Here is a 27,747-nt window from a genome sequence, read left to right as displayed (position 1 = left end):
CAGTCCTGGGGTGATGGCTCTAAATGGTCTTGCTGATTTACACAGCACAATTTGGTTCCTTCTACACCTGCTCCCCACTGCCTCAGTGGCCTTAGGGAAATTGTCACTGGTGAAATCCATCACGCATTACAAATCCACCATGGGGTAGGAGAAGATGGAGCACTAACCTCTGCCAAACCTCCAACTAGCCCTCAGCAAAAAGAGTCCTGGCAGAATGTGAGTTGATGTACTGATACTTCAATCTCAACTAACAAAAAGGGCATGTAGTCAGCAAAGAGCACAATTATTATTACTACTATTACTTCTAATAATTCTACAATTTAAACGTGTTCAAAACCATTTTGAATTGTGTTTGCATAGTATGTCCCGGGAAAGGCATATTCAGGAACATTACACACAAATTCATACACACAGCTTGAATTAAAGATTTGTTCAAATTCTCAGCACTACATGGGGTCTTCCTTGGTGTTACTTACAATCCGAAGATACTGCCTTCCAAAAGCACCCTCCAATTTTATGCTTTCTCTGTCAATCTACATTTAAAGCTATGACCTACTTCTAAAACTGCAGTACAATTGAAATCTGCCACAACTGCGTTTCTACAATCACAAGAAGGACATTGAGAAGGCCAAGGACAAAGCTTGATGTGTCACCAGCCTGAGCTCTCTGGAGCAAAGTGTACCCCTAGAAGGCTGTTCTGTAGCCTAAAACACTTCTACCCTGTATATGACCTTCTGTATATTCTCCTACTTCTTCTCTTCCATTTGCTACTCTCGAGCAACAGTACCAGCAACAGAGAGACAGTGATCATCAGAGTTCAGAATGGAAACTGAAAAACAACTCAATCAATAGGTTCCTAGTCCCATATACTACTATTACAAATGGACTCACAAGAAAATTGCAATTTGCTGCTGTAACAAAGTGCATATGCACACATATAACAACTGTAGAAATTAGCCTAGTTTTTAAACATGCTGCTTTAAATATATGACATAGAAATAAGATAACAGTGATATGTAAATACTGGAAAAACTATGTATCAGTGCTTAATTTTCACATAACAAAAGAGTTATTGGAAATAATTTCATAAACTGTTTGAAAGCATTATTTTATTTTTTAATCTGAAGAAGCATTTTCATTTTTCATGTAAGATGACACTAGATGTTAGACTGGTCACAAAAGGCATTTAATATGATAAAAACTGAACAGTTTTATGGAATTTGCACAGAACACAAACCCAAGAAAACTTTCAATATTTGTTGTATCCAAATCTAACAGAAGTTAAATTTCAGTGAAATACTGCCCTGTTTGGAAAGAATGAGAGTTGCCCAAGTCAAAAGCAAGTCAGGAAATATTTGAAAATTTAACAGTATGGCCAGTTTGGCTCAAGTGCCTGGCAATATCCTCTAGCACTTACTCATATAACAGACTAGTTCTGGTCAAAGAGCCAATTCTTATTGTTGTGGCTTAAATGAGTCTTTTAAGTTATTCCAGAGTCCACTGGCATAATGGCGTGCTCAAACACACACATATCCCGAGATCCTTTGTCCAAAGAGAACTGAACAGTTGATAATAAAAATTAGAAGAAACAATTAATCCTAAAGAAATCAAAGAATACCAGACTTCTTTTTTGTATGGGTTCAGCAGCTTTTTCCTTATTATATCAAGAACCACCCAGGCAAACTTCATGCCTCTGTTTTCAAGCCACATTTGTTTGACATCTTCACAAAGAGGTTAATATAAGGTCTGAAGTACTGCATAACTTGATATTAATTGCTGTTAATAAATATTAAAAATAATAAATATTAAAAATAATCAATATTAAAAATAATAAATATTAAATGCTGGCATAGTATGCATTAAAAACACATTTTTCAGATTTTGATTAAAGACTGTCAATTACGGTGCCTATTAGGAAATTAGCTTTTCTTAACATCTAAAAAAAAATCTCATCACCCCTTCTTCCAACCAAGCTATGCACTAATCTTAAAATGTGGCTAATGAATCTCCTGTTCCCATGACACAAAATAAAACACAACTTCCAAAAAGCCCAACAAGAAGTCAAGGCAACTAACAACTCCACACATATCACTTCTTCAAAAACTATACATTAGATATTTACTGCCTGATAGACATGCTTTTAATGTATAACTAATTTAGCATGGAAAGAAGCTGTTAGCATCTCTTCATCCAATACAGATGTCAAGAATTTGAGAGAAATATATACATGTGCCCTGTTACTAATTTATAGCAATCAACAAAATGAAGTCAGGCAGGTTTTCATTTCAATATTTTTTTAACAAAAGTTTGTTTTCCACTATAAACTGGTTTAGAGGTTTTTTCCAAATAGAGTAAAAAAGCATTGACTCTGCCAAGTAGGCAATATGAGTGATGGACAGTCACTCATACATAGTCCTAGAAACAACCACCACCTGTGCAAAACCCCTCACACTAGTAACTGGAACAATCTCTGTACAAAATAAAGGAAAACCTTCTCAAATTGATCTGCTGATTGCCATGAAATAGTTCTGCTCTGATTCATTAATAAGTGCATGGAATATCTCAGTCTCTGTACAGAGTACTTGTAAAATATTCACCTGCCATTTGGGATTCTTCTGTGACCAACCAGATAGGTGTGTGCAGAGTGCCTCACAATACAGCTGAAAAAAACAATAATCTAGATTTCATTAAATAAAACATACTGATATGTGAATGACTGCTAAAAGCATATATTGTGGCTAATTAGGAGTGTAAAATATAATCCTCTTTTCCTAGCTGCACATCATTGTGCTTTGTTTACTTTCATTTGTTAATAATTGTGAATTTCACAAAAGTTGTCTTTACAAGAAACAATCTTAGAGGCTAGTAAGGAAGTAATAATCATCACAATTATGCACTTTTTTTTCTGAAAATGTCCAAAATCTTTTCAAAATGCTCTTTTTTTTTTCCTACGAATCTAAAACAAGCAAAAAGGAAAAGGATCTGTAGTAATGAAAATTAAAAAAGCCACCCTCAACTGGCCTGTTGAACTGAACTTAAAAGGTGTAATTCTGACAGGCAATACCCTTTGTTATGCTGACATCACGGTAATGCTCGAAAAAAGGGCTGATTGCATGGCTCTGCACTAGGAGTATCACTGTACACTCACTGTGTGTATGAGGATCATTATGGCTATGAGGAAAACCTATATCCATCAGCTGGAAAACAAATTACTGATACAGCAGGGCACTACTAAGTATAGCAGGAGTACTTTTATGTTGCTGAACTTCTACGGAGAAACCAACATAATCTAGTGGAATATTTTCACCTATATTGTGAATCAATAACTGACAAGAAACTATGTTACATCCTTCAGGACATCTGAAAATTTACTCTTAAAATCTTTTTTTGAACACAGAACAACACAAAAATATAAAATGTGTATCTCAAACACATGTCAGTTCTATGCTATTTATTCTATTCTAAGACAGCCTTAATATTAAATAGAATTGTAGATTTCTCTGTGGTAAGGTAGAGACACAAGAGCAGACACTATGTTGAATTGTTATTCTATCCATATAACATGAAAATCAGTTTACTACAAGGTTTTCCAAAGAGCTTAATTATAAACATGTAGGAATCACCTACTATTTCTTTACAAGAAATCTTCTTTCTGTATTTTTTCCTCAATCAGCTGCACAGGGTTACCTACAGAGCTAACAGCAGGTAGCAAAAAATTGACAAGATGAAGAATGCATTTGCTAACAGGGAATTTACATACCCATAGCTCATATATCATCACAGCTTACCCAGGTTTTAATGACTCCTCTGAACTGACAAGATGAGGATGCTCACACTCTGTGGGACTAATCAGAAGCAGCAAAATGCTTCAGTGGCCACAATTGGACTGAAAGTTGCATAAAGTGGTTATATTGCCTTAAAGACAAATGGGAGGGTTTGCTCAGTTTCCCTCAATTAAAACACCCACTGAAACAAACCCTGTTACGAAGGCATGAGAAATTAAAATGAAAAAAAAAAAAATCTTTGTGGAAAAGAGTTCTAAAGTTTATGCAGAGGGACTAAATATTACATAGGACTAAGTATTATGTAGAAATGTTCTGCCACTGCATTCATCCTCCTGCAATAACAAGCGATCATTATACAAGATGGAAATTTCTGTGATGTAACATAATGTGACAGACTACTGGTCAACAAATCTTTCAAAATTCAAAATGGAATGAGGACAGTTTATTCCTGCTATAAGAACAGAACATATCAAGTGCTGAAAATTTTATCTTTATTTCTCCAAAATGAAAGTATATCTCATTTGGTATAATCAAGAAGAGAATAAAAAGTATGTCAAGTTATAAGAGGCTCCTAAAAATATATTAAAAAAAAAGGTATTAGTTTCAAGGTTAGTAACTACTCAGTGGATCAGTCTGCTTGGGAGAAAATTATTCTAGCACGGCTTAAAAAGCAGGAATCACAAGCTGTGAGACCAAGAGTCATGAAACTGTCCAGAGGATAGGAAATTCCTGCTAATGGCTTCTATCCACCAAGTATAATATTTCTATAGCAACATCATCCTTTTCTCTTTCATCTGCCCTACTTAGAAAAGCAAGAACTTTTAAGTCACCAAATCTTTATGGGGCACTGAAATGGACAGGCAATTTTTGGCTGACCCCAGTTTTAGAGGGCATATAGACTAAACCCATTCAGGTGCTTCTTGAACAGACATCAGTGCAAATTGCAGGTGCAGCTCGGCAGTGGCATATGGCCCCTTGCAATTTCCACAAATAAGCTGCTACTGCAACAGTAAATCTTTACAAGACATTGCTAACTCTCTGTGAGGTCTTAGACATGTTAATGTTTATAAATCTACAAGATTTGATTGAAAGAAATACACTACTGCTCTAATCTCCAATCCACAAATTATTTTCCAATGAAGCAATACAGTGATTTCTTTTTCCAAAACTATAAAAACTTAGGAATAATAAATCACATAAAAATCTTGTACAGAAATTTTAATACTTTCTTTTTTGCCTTCTTTCTAATGCATAAAGAAACAATATACAAATGTTGTCCCTCTTACCTAGGAAAGCAACATTTATCTGCCAAAGAACACTTGTTTTATCATTACAGACTTAAAAAAGGGAAAGAAACAAAGGAGAGAAAGAAAAAAAAAATCCAGGCTGATTAACAAATGGAGAAGTGGGTAGAATAAACAGCTCAGCATAACATTACCCTTCTCTCTGACCACCTTCATGCGTTGTTATTTTCTGGTAATACCACATAGATTCAGTTTTTATCCACATTTTCCTAAACAAACTGGTCTAGTGATGCTGCAAAAATATAGTTCTTAAGTCATCTACTAGAGTTTGAGGGCTATCCTGCAGTGACAACACGGATGTCTGGTACTTTCCCCCTGTGTACGTGTAATTCATTTGGACAGCAAATGTTGAGATGCCAGAAAAAAAAATCACTCTGAACCTGGGATGAAAAGATGCAGCCATAGTATATCACTCTGCAACATGAGAACACTTTTTGTAACAACTTAAGACCAGAAGTGTGTTAGAATGATACACAGAAAATACATAGTCATTGCATGTACTATACCATATAAGACAAATTTAAATATATTAGTCAAGATAAGTAAAGAAATAATAAAATAAAATAAAATACCTATCATTGTGATCAGTCCCCACCAGCATAACACACAGATTCTTCGGCATTTTGATTCTTTTGATTTGTTATCTATTTAACAATATAGCAGCAGTCATTCCCACAAAAAAAAAAAAACACCAAAAAAAAACCCAAAAAAAAACCACTTACATAGAAAATTAGGAAGTAAGTACCTTCTTGTACATCTCTGACATAGACAGATTTAACAACTGTACTCTTAGGTAAGTCTATGCTGCTTACACTTGATACGCCTTTTCATGTTTTTTGGGCTTTTTTAATAATTCTCCATGAATAGTCCTGAAGAAACATATTTAATTACACTAATTATTTGCATGGTTAAGTGCATGTAAGGTTTTTCCCATTGCATTTAATTTTCTGTGCTTTAAGTGGACAAATGACAGTCACATGTACTAACGACAGATCCTCTTCTAATGACTTTATGAAGTCAGTGGTGTTCTAAGCAGCCTGTTAGCACTGACATACTTGGTGGAGACACACAGTTATATAAGCAACACATAAATATTAGAGCAAGTCATCCTTAGGACATCCACATGCTTGGCTGGAAGAATGCTATGTCTTCATGTGCTATCAGACACAGCAGGAATAAACCAAGAAGAAAGTAGGGTCTCTTGGGGAGAAAAATACAGTTTTTGGACATGTAAGAACTCAACATCAAGGTGAGTTCTACGGCATACAGCCCTAATGGTTGTGGCTTTTGCCTGCAGGACCTAAGGCAGCACTACCCTGTGCACAGTTTGGGTAGAAACATTCAAAATAACAACTGCACAAGGGTTATGTTTACCAAGGGATTTTAGTATCTTTTTCTAATTGAAGTTAAATTTTGAGGAAAATTATGCCAAAAAGACATACTAACATGGAAAACTTTCATTTCTAATTTATGCAGTCTACGTTGCATATGACTGGGAGGCAGGTTTTCGGTTAATTCAAAGGTGACAAGCCTCTGTGTCAAGAGAAGGATGTGGGACGTCAGGAACTAGTAAGATGGAAAGAGCCCATGCATCTCTCAGGGGTCTGAGAGTGGAAAACCCAGTGAAAGACAGATTTTTGGAGGTCACCAAAGAGTTGCATTGACAGTACTCCTGAAAAAGAAAAATACACTTCCTTAACAGAGGATGCATGACATACTACAATGAACAACACTGGTGCTGATTCGGAAGAAAAGATAAATGTTGTATAACTATCAGTAAATGCACAGATGACCAGCTACATCCATGAACTACTGAATCCTTTACACCATAATTTACCACAGGTAGCTAAATATCCAACAGCATCCATAGATGCTGCAATATTAGCCCCTGTTACAATACCTTATTAAAGCCTTAAAATTAAAAATAATTTTTTTTCCATTTCCATAAAGATAAGAGTGTACCTGAAAAGAATAAAGGTGTTCATATATAGGTCATGCATAGAAATGCTACATATACTCAGTCAGGACAGAATACTACACATAGACAAGAATCCATATCATCTGCTGCTAGGAAAACATAAAAGAAGGGTTACATATCATAAAGAGACAAACTGGTCTCTCTGAAATAGACAGATGGGAAGACAAGAATGTGTGACAGATAACTAACTAAAGGATGGACAAAACAAACACATAATCAGGTGTCTGCTATATAATAAATAGGGAAAGTAAAAGGGCAACACCTGTTATGCAGTCTGGCTTCTCTAAAGTTTTACAACTAGCAAGAAGCCAAGAGAAAAATTGTGCCCTTGATATCACTGGGACTGCATCTGCTGATGACTTGGCACTTTACACGCAAGGCACTGTTTAAGACTGTGCATTTCACACATGTAATTTGGCATGCACAGGTACAGGCAGATGTCTTGTAATATTTTTCAATGTATCTGAAAATGCAGGAAATGAACTCCCTTTAAACTGAGAGAAACCTGTGTGTAGATCACTTCATACACCTAAAAACCCAGAAACCTACCTATAGCCTCCTAACAGCTTGGAAAACCAATCATACGTGGTAGCTACCTTCCAGCAAGAACATCAGCAAACAGCTTTTAGAACTGCATTAAGGCATGCTAAGCAAGAGTACAGAAAGGTCTGCAAATGGAGAGAGAGACCTGCAGTGGTTAATTATCAGCTACTTTATTGCTGAGAGGCCAATTGCTGCTTTGGTTTGCATGTCCTGTAACTCAGGATGGCTGATAAAAAAGTAATTCATTATGTATCACTCATAATACATAATTTATAATTTCAGCTCCCAGTGAATTCTAGTTTACGGCCTCAGAAATTGCTCTCATAGTTTATGTCTTACTGGGCAAATAACTGGCATTAGCAGTGGCCAATGGCAGGTAAAGATGTCCTGCTGCCCCCATGCAGATGCAGAGCTGTGACTGCCTGCTGGTGAGCGCTATGAGGCAGTCACCTGTGCCTCTTCCCCCTGCCAAAATTCATTCAGGTCTGATGCTTACAGCGTCCTGCATACAGAGACAGTGAGGGGCTTGGGGGAGAAAAGGGGTGATTTTCAATTTCCAGTTCTAGATTTCCCTAACCAGTGATTTGAAAATACGTGGGGAGTTCTCACAGTCAAACAGAATTGAGAAGGACCATGTGGATCATTGAGTCTGAATGCACACTTGCACTATGCGGTACATCACAAGGTATCTCTTTCTCCTACACACAAAAAGACACAAACCAGTCACCAACAACCTATGATAGACTTAAGTGCAAGACAGAGAAAAGACCAAGAGACAGAAACCATGGTATGTGCAAGAGGAAGAAGAAAACAGCAGCTCTCAGAAAAATATAACCACTAGAAAAATCTTCCAAAACATTTTAAAAGGATTATGGAAATGATGCTACCAGTCCTGCTGTATCTTGTTTTAGCTCTCCATTTCGTACTAAATCTGTTTTCAGCTCTAATAGCTGAAGTCTGTCACCCTGTCATACATATTGATAACTTCTGTCTTACAGTGTATATCGATATCAAACTAAATTTGGCAAGTCTACTTCTATAGCACATCAGGCTTACACACCATTTTTTAAAACAATGAAAAGGAAAAATAGCAAATACCCTTTGTTACTGGCACACCTTGTTATCCATGAAGTGCAAAGCCATTTTTATGGAATGTGGTTTTCAAGAATGTCCTGTTACACACCTAAGAAAGAGACGCTGACATTCTTCAGAACTTTTAAGACAGAGAAAGAGAAATATGGAGTAGCAGTAAAGCGTTACTAGAGAGGATACCTCAAAAAGAGGTGGGAAGCTTTAAAAAAGAATATAAGATCTGTAAGACTTAAAGATGCACTGGTTTGTTAAACACATAGAGCTTCCTGTTTGTGTTCTCTGTTCCTTCAAACATTGTCAAAGGAGTTCAAGTCTGTGATCCTCTTTGAGTAGACTGTGCATCTTAGTAAGATGAGGTCCCAAATTTTCAATATTTGTTATATTATTATTTCTAACACTTACAGAAAAGCTTCATCCCTCAGTATAATGCATTGAATGTCAAAGGAAAATTAAGGAAGAGGTGCAAAAAGGAGAGAAGAGAACTCTCATATACTAGAAAGACTAGAAGGTAATTTATGCAATCAACTCATCATTATGAGTAAGCATTTCAATCTTTCCTTTCCTTGGAGACACTAATGGCATAGGTAAAACATTCAGGAATTCCCGACAGCGCTGCATAATATGTACAAAATGAGGCTGGACAGAGTGTACAAACTGGAGGTACTAAACCATTATTACAAGTCGACTGAAATAATCAAATCACTTCACTTGCATATCAGAATAGATGTCTGCTAGTCATGACTTCTGCTTGCTTCAAGGGGAATATGAGCCAGGTGGTATTTGAAAGTCTACCCAGAAGTAAAGATTGTCTCCCAAAAAATTATCTGGTATAGATCAAAAATTAGTATTTCAGTAAATATCCATAGTCCTGTGCTCCCAGCTAAGTGATAAAAGATCCCTCCCCAGGTACTCTGGTTATACATGTCAACATGCTGTGTTGACTCCAGGGAATAAATATTGTGATGTTGAATGATTGTTCATTTGTACTTTTAAAGATTATCTGAAAATACTATTTCTATATCCTTGCTGCAGAGCCCTTGCATACTTTCCATAGATTGCATGAGCACATCTAATGTTGGATATCAAGTATATAAAGTTAGCTTAAGTTGTTTTCAGGCCATGGAATTAACTATTATTCACCTACACATTCGTATTTGCATATTGCTCAATTATAGATGAAGAAATTACATTCCCCACATGCACAACTATCATTTGTAAAGCAGTAACATAAAAGACAGAGACCAATGTTTATGCTTCCACACAAGTTAACTGTATTTTTTACTTTCTTGACTTATTTGTTTTGTATAATTACTATGCATTTCCTCAAAACATTAACAAGAGACAACTACTCTCCAACAAGAATGATAAATACAATGTATGTGACTCTATCACCTCATGATTAATAGGGTCTTTTTTATTCATGAAGTCAGATGTCAGACTCAGTTGAAAAATGCGTATCATCTTACATGTATTTATTCCAAAGCCTACTAAAATTGCTTTCCACTGCTACAGATGGATACAATAACAACCACTTTTCACTGTTTTTTGAATTAACACAAGATATATGTCAAATGATGACCTTAAACTTCCTCTGCTGAAAACTTCATTTAAAACTTGACAAATACACTGGGATGCCAGAATAACACAGTAATAACAATTCACATGAAATCTACTACATCTTCTAACCACACTCCTTAAAAAAAAAACTTAAAGCTTCAAAATAACCACTGGCCTTCTGTTGCCTGGAAAGAAAAACTGTACAATTCTTCTTTGTTTTCTCATAATCTTTTTTTTTTTTTTAAATTTCCTTTCAATTTAAGATCAGTACACTATTTTCTTTATGACTCACTGCAAAGTTAGTTGATAATAATTATTGGAAGTACTGTTACTGTTATTTCTCTGTAAATTTCAGAAAAATATTCCCCCTGTCATCCAGGAAAAATTTAGGATGTGCCCACAATCAGCTCCCCACTAAAACAGAGTATTTCATTCTCCCTCTAAATTATATAACAGTAATAAATGAGTGTTACAGAAACATTATAATTGAAAATTGCCTGCAAATAAAGGTGGGCAGTTAAAAGGCATATCACAACATCTCCTGAGTCCTACACTTGCTGGTTTTTATTGTAAGCCATTGTACTGGCTGATAAACCACCAACTTTAACTTAGCTAATTTCTCGAATAATTATCAAACTACAGAGGCTGTGAAATCAAGAAACTTCAAAGTGAAGAAAGGTTATATGTTAGTGAATCAAAGTCTATATATTTTCACCACTCAAGCCCTGAATGAAATACTTAATATTTCTGACACATTTCTTACATACAGATATAGCACCAGACTGAAATAGCCTATGCTTTCTTCCGATTTTCCTAGTTAAAAAAAGTATGGAGGCTGCACTTATTCAGAAAATGAGAAACAGAGTACTTACTGAAGAAAAAGCAGTTACTTATAATTTACCTATTCATGTTAGAGACTCTATTTTTCAATAGATTTCAGGTTACTTTAGTTAGCAAAATAAGGCCTTGATGCTACAGTTATTTCTTTCCAGGCAGAAATTAACTGTTGAAGAGAGTATGTTCACAGCACACTTGAACACTAACTCACAGCAGACTCTATAGTATCACTTTTATTTTGTGCTTTTCTTGCTGTAAGTGAAGTCTTTATCGTAGAAAAAAGAATTTATTTTTATGCATCCAAAGAATGTTCAGTGTCTTCAGTATGACTAAACAGATCACGTAAAAATCTAAAGTATATGCAGGTTTTTGCAATGCCATCATCAAATTCCTAATATGCCATTAGTTCCAAGCTATTATACTTGAGAACTATTCATTTTTAATGTCACTTCAGATCAGTACCTGTTTCCACAGAGGTCTCATTTGAATTAAGAAAAACCCACATCCCCAAAACCTAACAACCTTTGTTGCGGTAAATGTCCTTGTTGACTTGTTTGTTCACTTTATGACATAAATGCAGCCTTCAAATACAAATAGTACTATACAATACATAACACTAGTGTGTTAGTATTTCTTTTCCTTAAACATCATACATTTTAGACATAAAAGTGTGATAAATGAGAAAAATCTTTCTGTGGGATACTTGCTCAAATAGAAGTACTAATATGAATGGTTACAGATGTAATCACTCCTTGTAAAAACCAAAGAGTAGTGATGACTACAGGACATCTTATGGTCAGCAGACATCTTATGGCAACAGAATCCCTGATTTAAGGGAAAAACTTCCTCAAAGTACTTCAAAACTATCCAGTCTTGTTCTCTTTAAAAACTGGAGTTTGTTTTTATGATGTTACATCTAAGATGTAGGTTTCATGAATGTACTGTGTACTTTATGTGTCTATCATAGCTGCAAAAACACAGTTCAGGTGCATCATGTAAAGAAAGGGGAGAAGAGGAGGGGGAGAAAAAGACTACATTTTGCATTGCTATATCTATTTCATCACACTGCTAAAAAAAACACTACACAGTAGAGCAAAGAAGAAGCAATTAACACTCACAGTAACTTTCAGAAATCTATTATATAATTTTTTTCAGTTAATACATATAGAAAAACCACCTTTACAACAGCATACACTGGGAGCAAATTAGCACGTGGGGAAAAAAACCTGCAAACTGTGAAAAACTGAAGCTTGACCCTTAACAACACTGAAGCCACTACCGCCAGGGTACTACAGAATTTTTCAAATAACAACAGAAGTTAACAGTGACTGCCAGAAAAGACCAAGTTTAAGTGCTGCTGGTGTAACAACACAGTAACTTGAATTAAAGATAACCTCCACAACTCTCTCTAGTCTGTTCCAAGCTGTTGTGACAGTTGCAATATGGCTCAGATGCCTTTCTTAAATGCATGAACTAGCTTGTTCTACACCCCATCGGTACATCCCCATCATCCTATATCAGGACATTAAGCTGTAAGCAAAACTGAATTTTATTTTCTCATTGTCACAGGAAAAAGCCATATTTATGACTTTTTTTTTTTTTTTTTTGGGGGTGGGGTGGGGATAAGACAGGGCAGCTCCCTGATCTGCCCTGATAGTGATATTGGTCCAGCTTTCTAGACATAAGGACACAGTTTACAATAAAAACTTAGGAGCATAATTCCATTGGGAAAAAAAAATCTTGTTATAAAAGCCTAATTTACATACAGTCTAGTGTGACTTTTTTTGTTTGTTTTTGTACTGGATAGTACTACACATGAATAGACTGGCTTCATTATGATTATCTGTTTGGCAGTTTGTACACTCTTTGCATACTGTCTCTATGCAACCCAAATCTTTCCCATACTGATGATGGTAAAATTAGCCATCTTTTGTCAGGTGATATGTCATGCAAATTCCTCATCTTATAAGGTCCTCCTACATGTGTGCATCCTTGTGCAGTCTTTATGCAACAAACATTTGATTTTGAGTATCTCCTATGCCAAAATAACCTTCTTTAATTTTATACAGAAATTTGGAAAGAATAGTGGACCTATGGGGCTCTGCTATCAGAAAATGTGCAAATACCAGGGAATAAAACCCCTGGTTCCAAGGTGTAAGAAGATAGATGAGTAAAGAGAGCTAGCATCTTCAAACAAACACCTTTTGAGGAACAGCTGAGCTGGAAAGGCTTTTCCAATAGCTTTCAATGTTTTTGATCAGGTTCTATATTTAGGTGGTACTTCCAAGAGTGCAATAACTACCTTTCCTCAGGTGTTTCCATTTCACTAACTTTACAGTAGAAGTTGTGTGCTTCCTAAAAAAAAAAAGAAAAAAGGCAAAATGGTGCTTTTAGGAAACCTATTTTCCATATGAACATTTAGATTAAATTATTTACCCTGGACGAGCCTTTTTTTCTTATTCCTCAAGTAAGTTTGTAGTCTTTGAAAGTTGAGGGAACATTTTAGCACCAATCTACAAGCAAAGTAAGTGCTCTCAGAAAAAAAATGCTCTTTCATTGAGCATCTCCCTCTAAAACTGTACACCATACAGTCTGCTCACATGTGGGTTTTGGGGGAACACAGGGACATAGTAGAGTTGGAATCCATTCTAGGAGAATCCCTTCTCTCCTCTTCCTCCCCTTCTGACTGAAATGAAGGGACTTCTCCCGCTGTTGTTTCTGCAGTACCTTTAGCCAAACATGACAAGCATGAAAGGGCAACGCATTAGCAGAATTTTTTATATTTTCCAAAGAACTTCAGTGATTGATTATATTCTTCAGTGATAAATAAAAGTCAAACTCTTATCTCAAATGTTATTTCTGAATCTCCTTCCCAGAACATAGCTATTATCCTTTGTGGTATCAGTTAATTCAACCCTTATGATACCATTTGCAGTAGAAAGTTCAAATGAATAGATGCTTCCTGTTATTAGCATTCATTTTCTTGGCTGACTAAAAAGGTGTTTTGAGATTACAGCACTCCTAATAACTTCAGAAATGCAAATAAATAATAAATTATTCTTGTTTCTTCATTTCACTGAATATCTCCTGTTAAAGTGATTTGTTTGGCAGTTTTCTCTTGCCAGCTGTTATACGAAAGCAATCAAGTCTCCTATATAAAACAGCTCTTGATACTGGTATCACTTTTATTAATTCCTCTCTCTATTTTGAATGCTACTTTTTAATAGTAGGAGAAAAAAAAATGGGTTTTTTTTCCCTTTTCCTAATTTTTTAGGTTCATATGCTGGGCTTCTGTATAGTCTATAACTCTAGTAACATTATCCTGGACAGAACCAAGAGTATTTCTACACCTGTGAGCACTTCATGTTATACCTAAATCACTTCTAAATTCACTACTTGCATACTGATAACAATCAAGATACATAAAAACACTGAAGTTACTCAATCCACTCAGAAATCTGAGTCTTCAGATGGCAATCCCTTGCCAACTGAATTGCAACTACATTACTAGGGATCAAAAAAAAAAAAAAAAACCTGCTGAAAACCCCAGCAAGCCAATTTTACAGATACTACATTTTAATGCCTGCAGCCAAGTACTGTTTGAACACCCTCTATCTGTACAGCCCCTCTAAGCAGCCTGCTCCTTGGCTTCACTCGTGCTGATGAAAAGTTTCTCCATTTATCCAGTCTGAACATTTCTTGTTTCAAGCTACACCTGCTCCCTCTTATTCCCCTAAGATGCACCATTGTGAAGTGTCTCCTGAACACCTTCCCTGCAGACATTAGGAAGGCAGCTCTCAGGTTCTCTGGAGACAACCCCTCCTCCTGACTTACTCAGTCCAGCTCCCTCAGCCTCTCCACACTGAGTAAGTGCTTCAGCCACTGGTGATCCTCACAGACCTCCTCTGAACCTGTTTGTCTGGGTCTTCCTTATATTTGGAGAATCAAAATTGGACGCAAGCATGGAGGCAATAATTTTCTACTGGCAGCAGATGAACACATTGGTTGTCCCATCATCATTCTTTTCCCAAGGATGCATAAAAATAGATTCTCTTTTCTAGAATAAGGCCTTGAGGCTACAGTTATTTCTTTCCAGGCAGAATATAACTGCTGAAGAATATATATTTACAGTAAGCTTGAACACGAACTCACAGCAGACTCCAGTATCACTTTTTTTGCACTTTGCCTTGCTATAAATGAAGAAGATCCTGGGAGTTTCATTCTAGAGCATACTGAATCAACTTTCTGACTAAGAAGACAAATTCAGCATTGTACAGCATTAATGCACCTAGCTCTGCTCCTGCAGACACACCTAACTCTATGCACTTGGTCTGTGAGCTTGAGCCTGAGCCTAACAAAACACATCCTTGCACAGACATGACATGTTCTGCTAATCTGCTCCTGGGCAAAAAAAAAGAAACCAAAACAAAGAATTCACCAGAATTTTCTCTCTTCATTGAGGGAACAATCATAAAAGGGTTTGTAGAGATTCCCTCCTCCCTGTATGTCATCCTTCAGGTGTATCTATGAGAGAACACTTTTTCTGTTCTCATTATCCTATTCTTTTCTTCTGAAAAGCAATCCTTAAAAAAAAAAAAAGGAAAATATCTGAAAACTTGAAAGCTTTGTTTTCCACTTTTTCCCCATCATCTTTTCCCTCTAATGATATTCCAAACAACACGATGTTAAGTGCTCTGAAAGTCATCTTGCCCTTTTATGCTCATGATTTTTGCAATATCAAAAAATGTGACAAATGCAATTATACCTGAAAGAAATAAACCATCTCTTCTTGCAGAGGCTGAAAGAATAATAAAACATGATTTGTACTAGCACTGAGCTAATTACAGTGACACCACTCCTGCCTCTACAGTTCTGTTAGTGTCAGCGTTTCCATTACGAACCCCTCATTCCAGGGGTTTATAATTCTGCTCTATGTGAGTTAGCTACTCTTACAGGAGTGCAAAACACCACTGTAATGGCTTCATTAGTGACATTTTCCTAAAAATGGCTTAAATTTTAAATTATGTTTAAATTTTGTAACTCCCTTGTCTGCTACATGGCGTAAATCACAAGCAACTTGAGACTAAACCAAGACAATTCAGTAAGACAAAAGCCATCCAAAATGTGATTTATATGTCTGGATTTAAAAATGCTTATTTTTTTCAAGTTTGGAGACAACAGCTGCTGTATATAATAACCACCTTGACCATCTTCCCACCTAGACATGGTATTAGGGATTTCTGGAAAACTGAGGTTTCCATTAAAGAAGTATCTAAATACTATCACAAGCAAGAAGAGAGTTTTATAAACACCAAACGCCAGGTGATGCTTTGGCAATAAAGCCACCACACATCAGTGTTTTAAGTTTCATATGTGAACACTTTTATCTAGAAAAATATGGTGTGATTTCTGGTATCTATTAAAGTACATGGATAGCTTGGGAATCTGCAGATAACCTGCCCACTTAAGTATGTTGATTATTTTAGGCAACATGACAAATTCCCTGGACATGCTTCACTAAGAATGCAGACTCCTGGGCCTGAAAACTAGCAAAACAAAAAAGCACTGTCTTGCATCATGCTAGGACATGACATAAAATGTGGTCTTGATTATATCCACTTTCTTATTTATTTATAAAGTTAAACATTTACAGTATCTGGTACCTATGTAAGTGGCTGAGATGAAGTTTTACAGCTTACAGAGAAAAAATTATTTTTCTTCTGAAGTCCACTTTCACTCAATCATAAAATAAGTATTTAAAGCAAGGAGATAAGGAGCAGCCCAAAGCTCTACAATCTGAAACAATATTCCCGATTTATCAGGAAAAACAAAAAGCCAAACAAGAAAAAAGACAGCAAGAATTCATTGTGGGTTAAAGGAGTAATAAATTATTCTCTTTCAGGACAAAAAAGGGCTTTTTTTGGCTTTCTGCGACCCATCAGTTTTTTTCTCAATAAATGACAGAGAAATAATGTACTCAGAAATAAAAGTCTATTTCTTTAACTTCCAAGAAACATGTTCATTATTATTATTACTATTGAACAATTCTTCATAGCCTGTGTAATTTTTCTTTTAATATTTCATTAAGCATTGCTTCAGTGAATTTTCCTTGGGTAAAAATAACCAGGTGAAGAAGATTTCATTCTCTCTTGCTGTGTTGACACAGACAATAAACAGTTTCTCTCATGAGATAGTAGATGGTCTATCAGCTTGGAAACCAGTGATTATTGAGCAAATGGTGTGCAATTATGCTGTGTATGCCATGGTGTACATTTCTGGTAGTAGAGTAAGTCATGGGTGACAGTATCTACCTAAGTGCTACCCATTCCTTACCACAGTAGCACAATTGGGATCTCAGAAGGTAGATGGAAACATATTTTTGATATATTTGTCACCTATTCTAAATTCATCCTGTTGGAACAAAACTGTGAGCTCATACCTAGGAAAAGCAACCAAAGAATTGTCTCCTCCTTGTCTTCTTTTAAGAGCATATGAATGACAGAACTATGAATTGCTACATTTCTTGAAATAAAAGAGGGATGGCATGGTTTCCTCCTGTTTTGTAGTACTTTTCTTGTGACTCACAATCCCAAACCACAGATACATAACAGTTTAAAAAAACCACAGATAACCTGTGGTAACCACAGATAAATTGGTGGTTCTGCTGTTAATTGAAAATCTAAATCTATCAAGTGAACATGCTTGCAATTGGTTCTTCGTGTTCCTGAAAAAGTTTATATACTGATGCTACTATCAAGCTATGTAGGCAGAAAATGGAAGGCATATTTTAATACATTTTAATAAAACACATACACACAAATATATGTGTAATAAAACCAAGAAAGATATATTTATGAAACAGATTTCTTCAGTATTAGAACACATCTTTTGCATTTGCATTATATGAGAGTGTTGCTGGTTTATTTTGTTTGTGCAGAGTGAGTAAAAAACAAAACAGGAAAGAAGGAGGCTGAGGTCAAACACACTCTAGGCTAAACAGATGAAACTCAGCAAGAAAGAGCATTTTGAGTGTCAATTCCTTTCATTACCATACTCCTCTATATAGCAACACACAATTATGTTTTTAATTTTTCTGATGATATGAGGGAAGCTTGAGAAACAGGGAGAAAGCCACCAAAATCCACGACGTTGCAAAGGAATTACAAAACCATTCAAATGATAGTCCTGAAGAGGAGGAAAACCTTCTCACTAAACTAACTGGTCCAGAGAGCTCGCATTCACTCTGTTTGGAGCATACATGCTGTGGGGAAGGCTGCTAGTATGTCCCCGTTGCTGTAATTAGCCTTCTCTGTGTCCTGTGTGTGGAGACAAATGACCCATAGGGCCATGTAATTTCCAAGCCTTTCACAGGGAATCAAGGCAAGGTGATAATCTATCTTGTGCAGTCTTTTCCCCTAGTAACTACTGACCTCAAAGCTTGACTTCAACTCAGTTTGAAAGAGGAGGCTATTTCAAAGACAAGTAAGATCTTTGAATTTTTGAGAGGGCATAGAGCTGGATAGAAGGATATGTTCAAACTAAGGCAAAGGCTGTGCCTTAAGCTCACAATGAAAGAGATCTGAAAATCCACAGAAGACAAAATTTTTGTCATTACACTCATCAGCAAAACCTCCAATCAGAGCTCACAGCTAAGCAAAAGACACACATGTGCACAAAAAGCTTCCTTAGCTCTGAAGTTAAGGAACTGCTTGTTTACTTAGGTACCACTGAAACCTGAATTGTTCTATGAGGAGCTGTATCACCTCCTATCTAGTCATTAGGTTTATTGCAAAAGGATCAAGGCACAGCCTTATCTCTTGTGTAAATGTTTTATACGTAATTTTCAAAAAGTTTAGCTAACTTTAGATGAGAGTTATTATAAATTACATTAATGACTACACTGAAGTGACCTTGTAACACCACTTGAACAGAGAAAAAACCTGAAAAGCCACAAAACAGATTTCATCTTCAGATTCAAGAGATCAAAACACGCTTCAGGAATGTTTGTGTAAGACAAAACAACATATTTGTTTTCAAGAACTGATTAGCCCACATACATTCTGCAGTTACAACGCATTTGATCAGTTTAGACTAGAATAATGGAGGCATATGAAAAAATGACCAACTACCAGCAAGTACCTTGTTGCAGTAATTTTTAAAGCATCAGTTGTGCATTTTTCCTTTAAATATTCAATCTTTTTATCAATGTTTGAAAGGAAGTAAATATTTATTTTAAAAGCAACTTTAACAAGCTTCCAAAACATTCTTTAAACCCTACTTTGCTTTGCTTAAAGTATATCAGTTTACTGTTCTTTCATTCCCTGCTAACACATAAGGCTGTAACATTATAAAAAAAAGCATGATATTTATACTGCACTATACTTCCTAATTAAAAGCATTACTATTACTATTATTAAAATATGTATATGAAATTGTACCACAACTAAAATAAGGGAAATCTCCCATCATATATGATAGCAGCATTATAAATGTAAAAGCTGTATTGGATATGGCTGACTGGAGTTAATTTTCTTCTTAATAGACGGGATGGTGCTGTGTTTGGGATTTGTGCTAGAAATGGTGTTGATAGCACAACAACGTTCTACCTATTGCTTGCACACCTTAAGAGTTTTTTAAACTTGAATTTGTAAGGACATAGAAAAGTCCAGACATGTAATAGAACCAGTTTGCCAGAAAGTCTTTTCTTCTACTGCCCTGCAATTTGAAGATGTTGGCGTTATACATGCTAACTACTGTAACTGGCAACTAATCCTCTTAAAAGCTGGAAGGAAAAAAGTAGTAACAATTCATCCAAAACTGATCACCAATAGGTGAGCTTTCTGATGAGTACACATCACTGGTTTAGTTCTGCTCCTGCTGAAGTCAAGGGTACTGTGATAAATCTCACTGTAACCAATACTTTGCATTACAGTTCTCATACAGCACTGGTCTAATTTGAAAGCTTTATTAGCTCTGATGCTCTGATTCACTGTGTATTTAGACACAAAGTTTAATTTTTACTGCTCACTACCTTTTTTAGTCCTTAAGAAGCAACACAGGTAAGTGGAAGTGAGCTAGATTCTATTTCTTATCATAAACCACCAACAGACTTGTTTGCTGAACTCCCCTTGGATTCCAAAAGCAGATTCCTCTGAAAATACTGAACTTGCACGGATGATACTGAAGACAAAATTTAGCCCGCAAATCATCAAGAATACAAAGAGCAGAGAAAGAAACAATGCTGCTATAATTCCAAAGAAAAGCCCAAATATCCCTAGATGTAGGTGGAGCACATGTCCACAATCAATCATACACAACCAGTGTGACCCCTAAGATGAAGTCATGCTCCTGATTAGAACTGTTTGTTTAAGCAGGGTGAATTCCTGCCCACTCTCAAACTTATTTTATTAAAGCTGTGTTCCAAATTATATTTTTCTTCCTCCCTCAAAGAGGAATAATAAAGAAGAATACAGAGGAATGTAAGAGTTTTGGTGGCTTAGAAAACAAGAGTCATGACCAACATTCCCACTGGGGAGTGGCTAGGACTTGTCTCTATTCCACACAGTTGCTGCCAGCTACCAACTTTCTCCTGCTGATCTTTTTATTTGTCCTGTTTTCTTCTTACGTTGTGTTTTCCAGACTGTCAGCTCCTTGGAGAAAGACCAGTGTATTTATTAAGCGTATTCAGTACAAAGGGTGTCTCCATCTTAGTTTTGGCCTTTGAGTGCTCTGCAATGTGAAAAGTTAAATTATAACTACTCTAGAAGTCTGCCTTGAAATATGGAAGGCAATACCACATTCCACTATAACAGCACTAAGTAAGTCCAAATAAATCACTATGCAGAAATTTAGTGTCCCTGCTTAAAGGAAGAAAACAGTAAAGGATGAAGGCTGAACTGTGTATTTTCATGAAAAAATAAAGCAAAGATACCCCAAGAAAACGCTTTCAAAATTGTGCAATCAAAGGGGGGAAAGAAGTCCTAATGTTGGAAATATTTTTGTACTACTTATTTTTAACTATGTTAATGCTGCTTTAATTACACTGCTGAAGATTTATGCAGCCATGGATAGTTAAATGAAACAGAAAGGCAAATCTCTAAATTCTATCTGGAATACACTTTATACTCTACAGTCAGGAACAATTTTATGAAACAATTTTTAAAGAGGTCTATACAGAGCAGAATTTCTCAGCATGATAAAGAAAGTAGTTAATGCTGTGGGAGCTGATTTCAGCAGCAGTGTTATAAAAACAAAGCATTAACGAAAATGGGGACAGAAGATATTTTTATAGAATAAAAGGTATTTCCTGTAACCATTCAAAAGCTCTGTAAGATTGGCATCAGCCCTAGAAGCATGAGACTCAGGGTTCATTTCCTGAACTTACCTGGAAAAGGTAAGTAGAGAGATGGATGAAAGATCAGGTCCTAAGTAAGTCAGGAAAAAAACCTACTACGTGTGACATTCTTTCACATACTTTACTGGAAGTACAGCTAAAGTATTTCTCTGACTTTTCCAAAGACCTGTTTTCATTAAATGGAAGAGAAGACTCCTATCTATTTTGGGTCTTGAGTACAATTAGAAATACTGAAAAACTGCACTGAATAGCAGAACTGCACCACTCAGTAGAAAAATTTGGAGAAATAGAATAAGGTTTTGAGGTTTGAGAGGTTCTGCCTTTTCTCTCAGCTTAAGTACAGGAAGATATCGAGACAAACAAGAATGAAGATAACTGCTTTTCCAAATTTTCTCTCTTCAAGTGCTCACATATTTGATTTCACTTTTCAGAATTACATGGACAGATGTGATCACTTCTTAAATACAGAAGTGATTTAAGGAAAATACCTTGGTTTCAGGTATTTATTTGAATTCAACAATATTGAAAAACTATTATTTGAATTTTGAAATATTTCTGCTAGTATGTTTGAAATATAATTAATGATCAAAATGGAAACTATAGATTAATAGGGAATTTGGTAAGAAGCAGAAATGAAATATTAGAAAAGTCAAAGATCCTTCTTCTAATATCTGAGTGCTTAATAGGGCCAGGTCTTTCACCACTCAATACTATTTATCCAAGTATCTTTTCACTAGCTTTTTATGAACCTTCCATACTAAAACACTTTATATAAACTTTCTGGAATAATTTTCTGTATATCAGTGACTCCAGAAATAGAAATTTTATGAAATCAAATTAGAAAACAAATTCTAATAAATTCCAGATTAACTCAGTAGCTAAAGAGGTTTTTGCCCCTATTATTCCTGGTGTTGTGTAGATTAGAGATTCTGAGTGACAATTACACTTGAATATGAGAATTAAATTTGCATCAACTAAAAAGGAATTTTGAAACTTCCCCATGCATTTATAAAGTAAAAAGCAGTATTTTTTTACAAAGATGCATGTTCAGTTAGTTCATTAAGACCAGGTCAGGGTAGAAATCTTTCAAGTTATATGAGAAAGCATTCTTTATTCATACAACTGTTTGCAGGATCAATATCACTACAATACACTTCATGTAAATGAATAATTTTCTACCTTCAAGTGTTCAAGCTTCTCGTTAAAGAACTCAGCTGAAATACAAAACCAGCAAAATCTGTAGATTTAGTTTGGTGTCAATCTAAATTCTTGTATCTTGCCAAGTATAAAGGCTTTTCCTGACTTACAAAGGAGAAAAAAAATACTGGCAGGGCAAGTAAAAATCTCCATTCTGTAGTTAGACACTTAGCTCTGTTTCCTCTTATTAAAAATATTGGAAGTTTTTTAGTCTCCTGAAATATCTACAGAATTAGTGACAGATCAAATGTTCCTTCTGCCTTAAGCAGCGAGTTACTTACTTCATTGGAGCAATATAAATCACAGATAGAAGTCCTGGCTACTCATTCAGCTGACTAACACTCCTCTTAGAAACTTTCTATTTTCTTGTCAATCCATTTAATGGACATATTAGTATATCTTATTCTTCCTATCTTACTTAAAAGTGAGCTAAACACACAAATCACTTGCAGATGATGAACATGACAACAGTTGCTTTGAAAGCACAATAGCAACGATCAGATTTGAGAGAAACAAAATACGAAAAAATGAGAATGCTAAATAAAAATCATATTACTTGTCTGAGTTAGATGTTAAAGATAGAACAATAACAGAAAAGTTCACCCTTCACAGGGAATTCTTTAGCATTGCTGAGTTTGTTTAAGTTATTTGCTTAAAGTCATGAGTTTATGAAGCATAAAACATTATAAACTAACAATACATAACACTGAATCTAAAATAGTAGAAGATGCTGTGCTGGTTTTGGCTGGGGTAGAGCTCATTTTCTTTGAAGTCTGGGGCTGTGTTTTGGATTTGTGCTGAAAAAAATGCTGATAACATAGAGATGTTTTTGACACTGCTGAGCTGCATTTGCAGTGTCGAGGCTTTTCTGCTCTTCACCCTACCTGACCTGAGAGGAGTCTAGGGGTGCTCAAGGAGCGGGGAGGAGACAAAGGGGAGACAGTTGACACCAAATACCAAAGGCATATCCCAAACCACATGGTGCCATGCCCATCATATAAAGGTGGGAGACGAAGGAGATGTTCGGAGTGATGGCATTCGTCCTCCCAAGTCACTGTTACTTGTGATGGGATCCTGCTCTCTGGAGATGGCTGAACACCTGCCTGTCCATGGGAAGCAGTGAAGACATTCCTGGTTTTGCTTTGCTTCCATGCACAACTTTTGCTTTAGCAACTGTCTTGTCTCAACCCACTGTCACTATTCTGTCTCTCTCCCATCCCACTCGTGTAGGAGTGAGTGAGTATCTGCATGGGGCTTGGCTGCTGGCTGAGGTCAAACCAAGACAGATGCACTGCAATATTTAAGGCTTTTATACACACACTGTTTATTTTTGACTTGTCAACTCTTTCATATATCTGCACTCACAGAAAGCAAAAGAAATTAACAAACGGAGCCATTCCTTAATGGCTGAAATCCAGCTAAACTGAAGCCAGGGATAAAGGGGGCAGAATTTCACCAAAGTCAACAACATTTTAACTTACAACGTGTACTGGACAAGTTTACAATCAAATACTTACTACTTTATATGCTACATAAAGCTAAGGCTTTAAACAAGCTCTTAAATTCTTAAACTGTGCAAAGGAACAAATTTGCAAAGTCCAGTGTAGATGCTCCTTTAAACAAGTTAGCATAGAAAAAGGTAGCAACTATGGAAAACAACAGAAGCCAAACTACTGGTAAGTAAATGGCAAAAATCTGTATTGCCATGCAAATAACAAAGTTTCCCACCAAGCCTCCAAACTGTCACTTTTGTTTTTCAGCAACAATATAACTTCAGATTTCTGTTTCTTTTGTTTTTGTTTTTAATAACCCACTCTTTTCCCATTTATGATGTATTTGAAATACAACATTCAACTGACATGTGCCAAAGTCTTTTTAAGCAAGACCTGTTTCAAAAGGCTGAGGCATTTTCATGCACGTCTTAGTCAGAATTCACATATCATGAAAGTGTATCTTATTCTTCCTATCTTTCTTAAAAGTGAGGCATCATGGGACAGAGAGAAGGATCAACAAAAACAAGATAATGCATCACTGTTTCAAGAGAAAATCTGACTGCATTAAAAATATCTGCTGCGTAGTGGAGTGTGTATAAATGCAATGCTGTTTTTACCTGCGCTGCTGGTATTTAAGATCACTAATCTCAGAAAAGATCATTGCTGAAGTATCAACTAACACCCTGTCTCTATTTCACATCCTTGTTTTACAGCAGGCGAAAGAGGCCTGTGTTTTTACCAGAGCTGGTATCACAAGACAGCTGTTTCTAATCACAGCCTTTCATATTCTTTTCCTGTTGTCTGCACCAGACTAGACACTTGAGTAGAGACAATTTCATAATACTGATTCTGTAATTTCAAGAACTGTTTAGCCACAAGAAACCTTTTGTTTTAACTTTTGCTCAAACCTTAAAATGCTGCTGCTGACTCTACAGCTGTCACTGAAGCTTAGCCTACAGACCACAATAAATTTTTAGGCCAAGGCTTCCCTTGGAGCAATTTATACTTCTACATGCAGTTTAAGTAAGGGCAATTGTCTTCCAAGACCTGCCCTCATTCCTAAATAGAGAGCCTGTAAACTGTTGTTTTAGGTGGTTTTCAACTGGGCAGAATTTTGTTTCCAAAATTTTATACACTTGGACACTTTCTTCAGATTTATAGAATACTGCTTACTCAGCACTGCCCAAAAAAGCTTATTGGCAAAAAATGAATGACTGATTTAAAGCAATGCTCTTTCAAATACAAATGCCTCTCAAGTGAAATCATACTGTAATTATCTTAACCATTTATAAATACAAGTCTGATCAACTGCTGTTATTACAACATCCGACCAAATATATAAAATCATTCCTCTTTAATTATTTTCTACTTTTTTCACTATTTATAAAGCAATCTGAAGCAACCACTGTGTACTGATTTGACTGTTTACAATTGTCAAGGAAAGACAAGATACTAGATCACAACATTCAGAAGTTTCATACAAATGCCAAATGCAATCTTTGAAAGATGGTTCCTAGAGATGGTATCAGGAAGCCTGCAGTTTTGGGAATACTTCCATGCCAAGCACAGAATATTGCTAGCAAATCAACTACAGAAACCTTGCAAGAGATTATTCTGCATTACTAAGTATTTCATTTCCATCATACTGATTTTTTTGCTTTGCTGCTCAAAAGCTGTAAAAAAGGCCTTATATCTTTTACCACTCGTTAATATGACAAGTTCATTACACTAAATGAAGTTAATTTAATAATATTCAGGTGCTATATTGGATAGATGATAGCATTTTGTCTTTTAAATAGTTTGTCTTTCATTCTACTATCTTCATCAAACAGTATTCTGAATAATTATCACACTGCTGCTATGAAGTTACAGCAGTCTTACACCCTGACTAAGAACTTTAGGTCGCCAACAGCATTTACACAAAATACCACAAATCAAGGCAAAGCACCTCAGGCTAGAGGTGCAGCAAGAAAGTAATTCCTTATAGCACTGTATGTGTTTCTAAGGTCTTTACCATTTGGATTATTACATTATCTCAGTTTTATATTCACTAGTCAGGAGGTAAATGTCAGCTCGAATCATTGAGATTCAATTTTTTACACCTTTCTTTTTTTTTGATGAGGTTTTTACCAATTGTAATTTATTGCTCTGATGAAAGTATAAAGCAAAAAGCTGAGAGTGTAATCAAGGTTAATGGTGAACCAAATACCATGTGATAATAAATCAGCAAGGAAAAAATAGTCTGGAGAAAAATGGAGATGTTTATCATTTCAGTATGAAAACTATTAGAACAACTGTTTATGTAAAATAATAAACTGTACAAGAAAATCAAACAAACACTCAAATTCCAAAAAAATCAACATTCTCTTATGCAAAATAAAAACTAAAACTTCCACCAAGAAGCTGAATTTTGCAAGAAATAAAATCCTTTCTCTAAATCAGAGTATGTAGCAATGAGAACTAATAAGCAAGTCTGAGGTGCTAAGACATTTGATTTTTATAAACAGCAATGAACACTGTCAGTCACAGCCTGCAGTAAATGTGACACCTTATCTTCTAAAACTTATTACACGAGAGAAAATCCCCCAACTCTTTTATGAGAAAGCTTTTCAGAGTTACTGAAACATTATTTTCTTTGGTAACTGGTATTTTATTTTATAAGATGATGATACATGTGAAAAAAGCAACTCTGAGAAAAAACCTCAGCAGTTTGCTTAAGGACCATCTACAAAACCTACCTAAAGTTGAAGAAAATCTCATTCACTTTAATTGCTTTTCTGAAAGGCCCTGAGACAGAAGCTAAAACATGTAATAGCTAACACATAAATTTAAATATGAGCTTAATTTCTTTTTTTTTTGAATATCACAAAGCCTGCGTATTATGAGTCAATAAAAATGGTTAAGTGTATAACTTTTTCATCATTCTATTAAAAAATATTAAACAAAGGATAGACTAGATTTACAGTACCTTTGGATATTGTTTGACAGGGATCAGAACTCTTTCTGACAGCTTTATGTTTTTGTTGCTAATAACATCAAGGTATTTCTTTTCTTCATCTTCTTTCTTGCCTTCCGAACCCTGAAATTTTTCCATTTCTGAAAAATATTAAGAAAGAGAGAAATCAGTGACATATTTGTCATTCTTAGGAAGCTTAAACTCACACATTACTATATGGACTGTGCACTGAATGCCTGTGCTGTTTAAGAGAACCTGGACTGTCAGCAGCGCTGAGGCAGAGGTGACGGTCCACACTCTGCAACTACGGCTGAAATGCAAGCTGAATGATCTCAGCAGGAGCAGGAATAGATGAGGCTTACAAATCCAACCATCACTCTTTTAAACTTGATAGTATCATCACAGCTTGATGATTTTTATAAATGTGACCTGCCAGAATTAAGCTGGGTTCTAACTGCAATGGCTAACTTTCAGTACAAGTATTAGAATACTGAAGAAACGTCTTGTTGTTACTGAGTTTCCATTCAAATACTTCTGAATTAGTTAAAGATTGTTCAAAATAAGATAATGAAGTTCGCTATTGCACAAAAAGATTCATCAATTAAGAAATGCAGTAAAAAATTGTGATATATATATAAAATTGCTAGTATG

At 35.7% G+C, this 27,747-nt stretch overlaps 1 protein-coding gene across 10 annotated transcripts in view; it reads right to left on the bottom strand.

The window, feature by feature from the left end:
* Positions 1 to 27,747, bottom strand: part of KHDRBS2 (KH RNA binding domain containing, signal transduction associated 2) — a 343,662-nt gene that overhangs the window by 255,767 nt on the left and 60,148 nt on the right. For all 10 annotated transcript variants that reach the window (XM_085056591.1, XM_085056581.1, XM_085056578.1 and 7 more), the window contains one exon: positions 27,109 to 27,236. In XM_085056591.1, the coding sequence (XP_084912717.1) occupies positions 27,109 to 27,236 (128 nt within the window). The remainder of the gene's footprint in view (positions 1 to 27,108; positions 27,237 to 27,747) is intronic.

This window comes from Lichenostomus cassidix, chromosome 3 (assembly GCF_008360975.1).
Source record: "Lichenostomus cassidix isolate B80296 chromosome 3, HeHo_3.0, whole genome shotgun sequence".
NCBI classification, from domain to species: domain Eukaryota; kingdom Metazoa; phylum Chordata; class Aves; order Passeriformes; family Meliphagidae; genus Lichenostomus; species Lichenostomus cassidix.
This window is presented reverse-complemented; position numbering and strand designations above follow the sequence as displayed.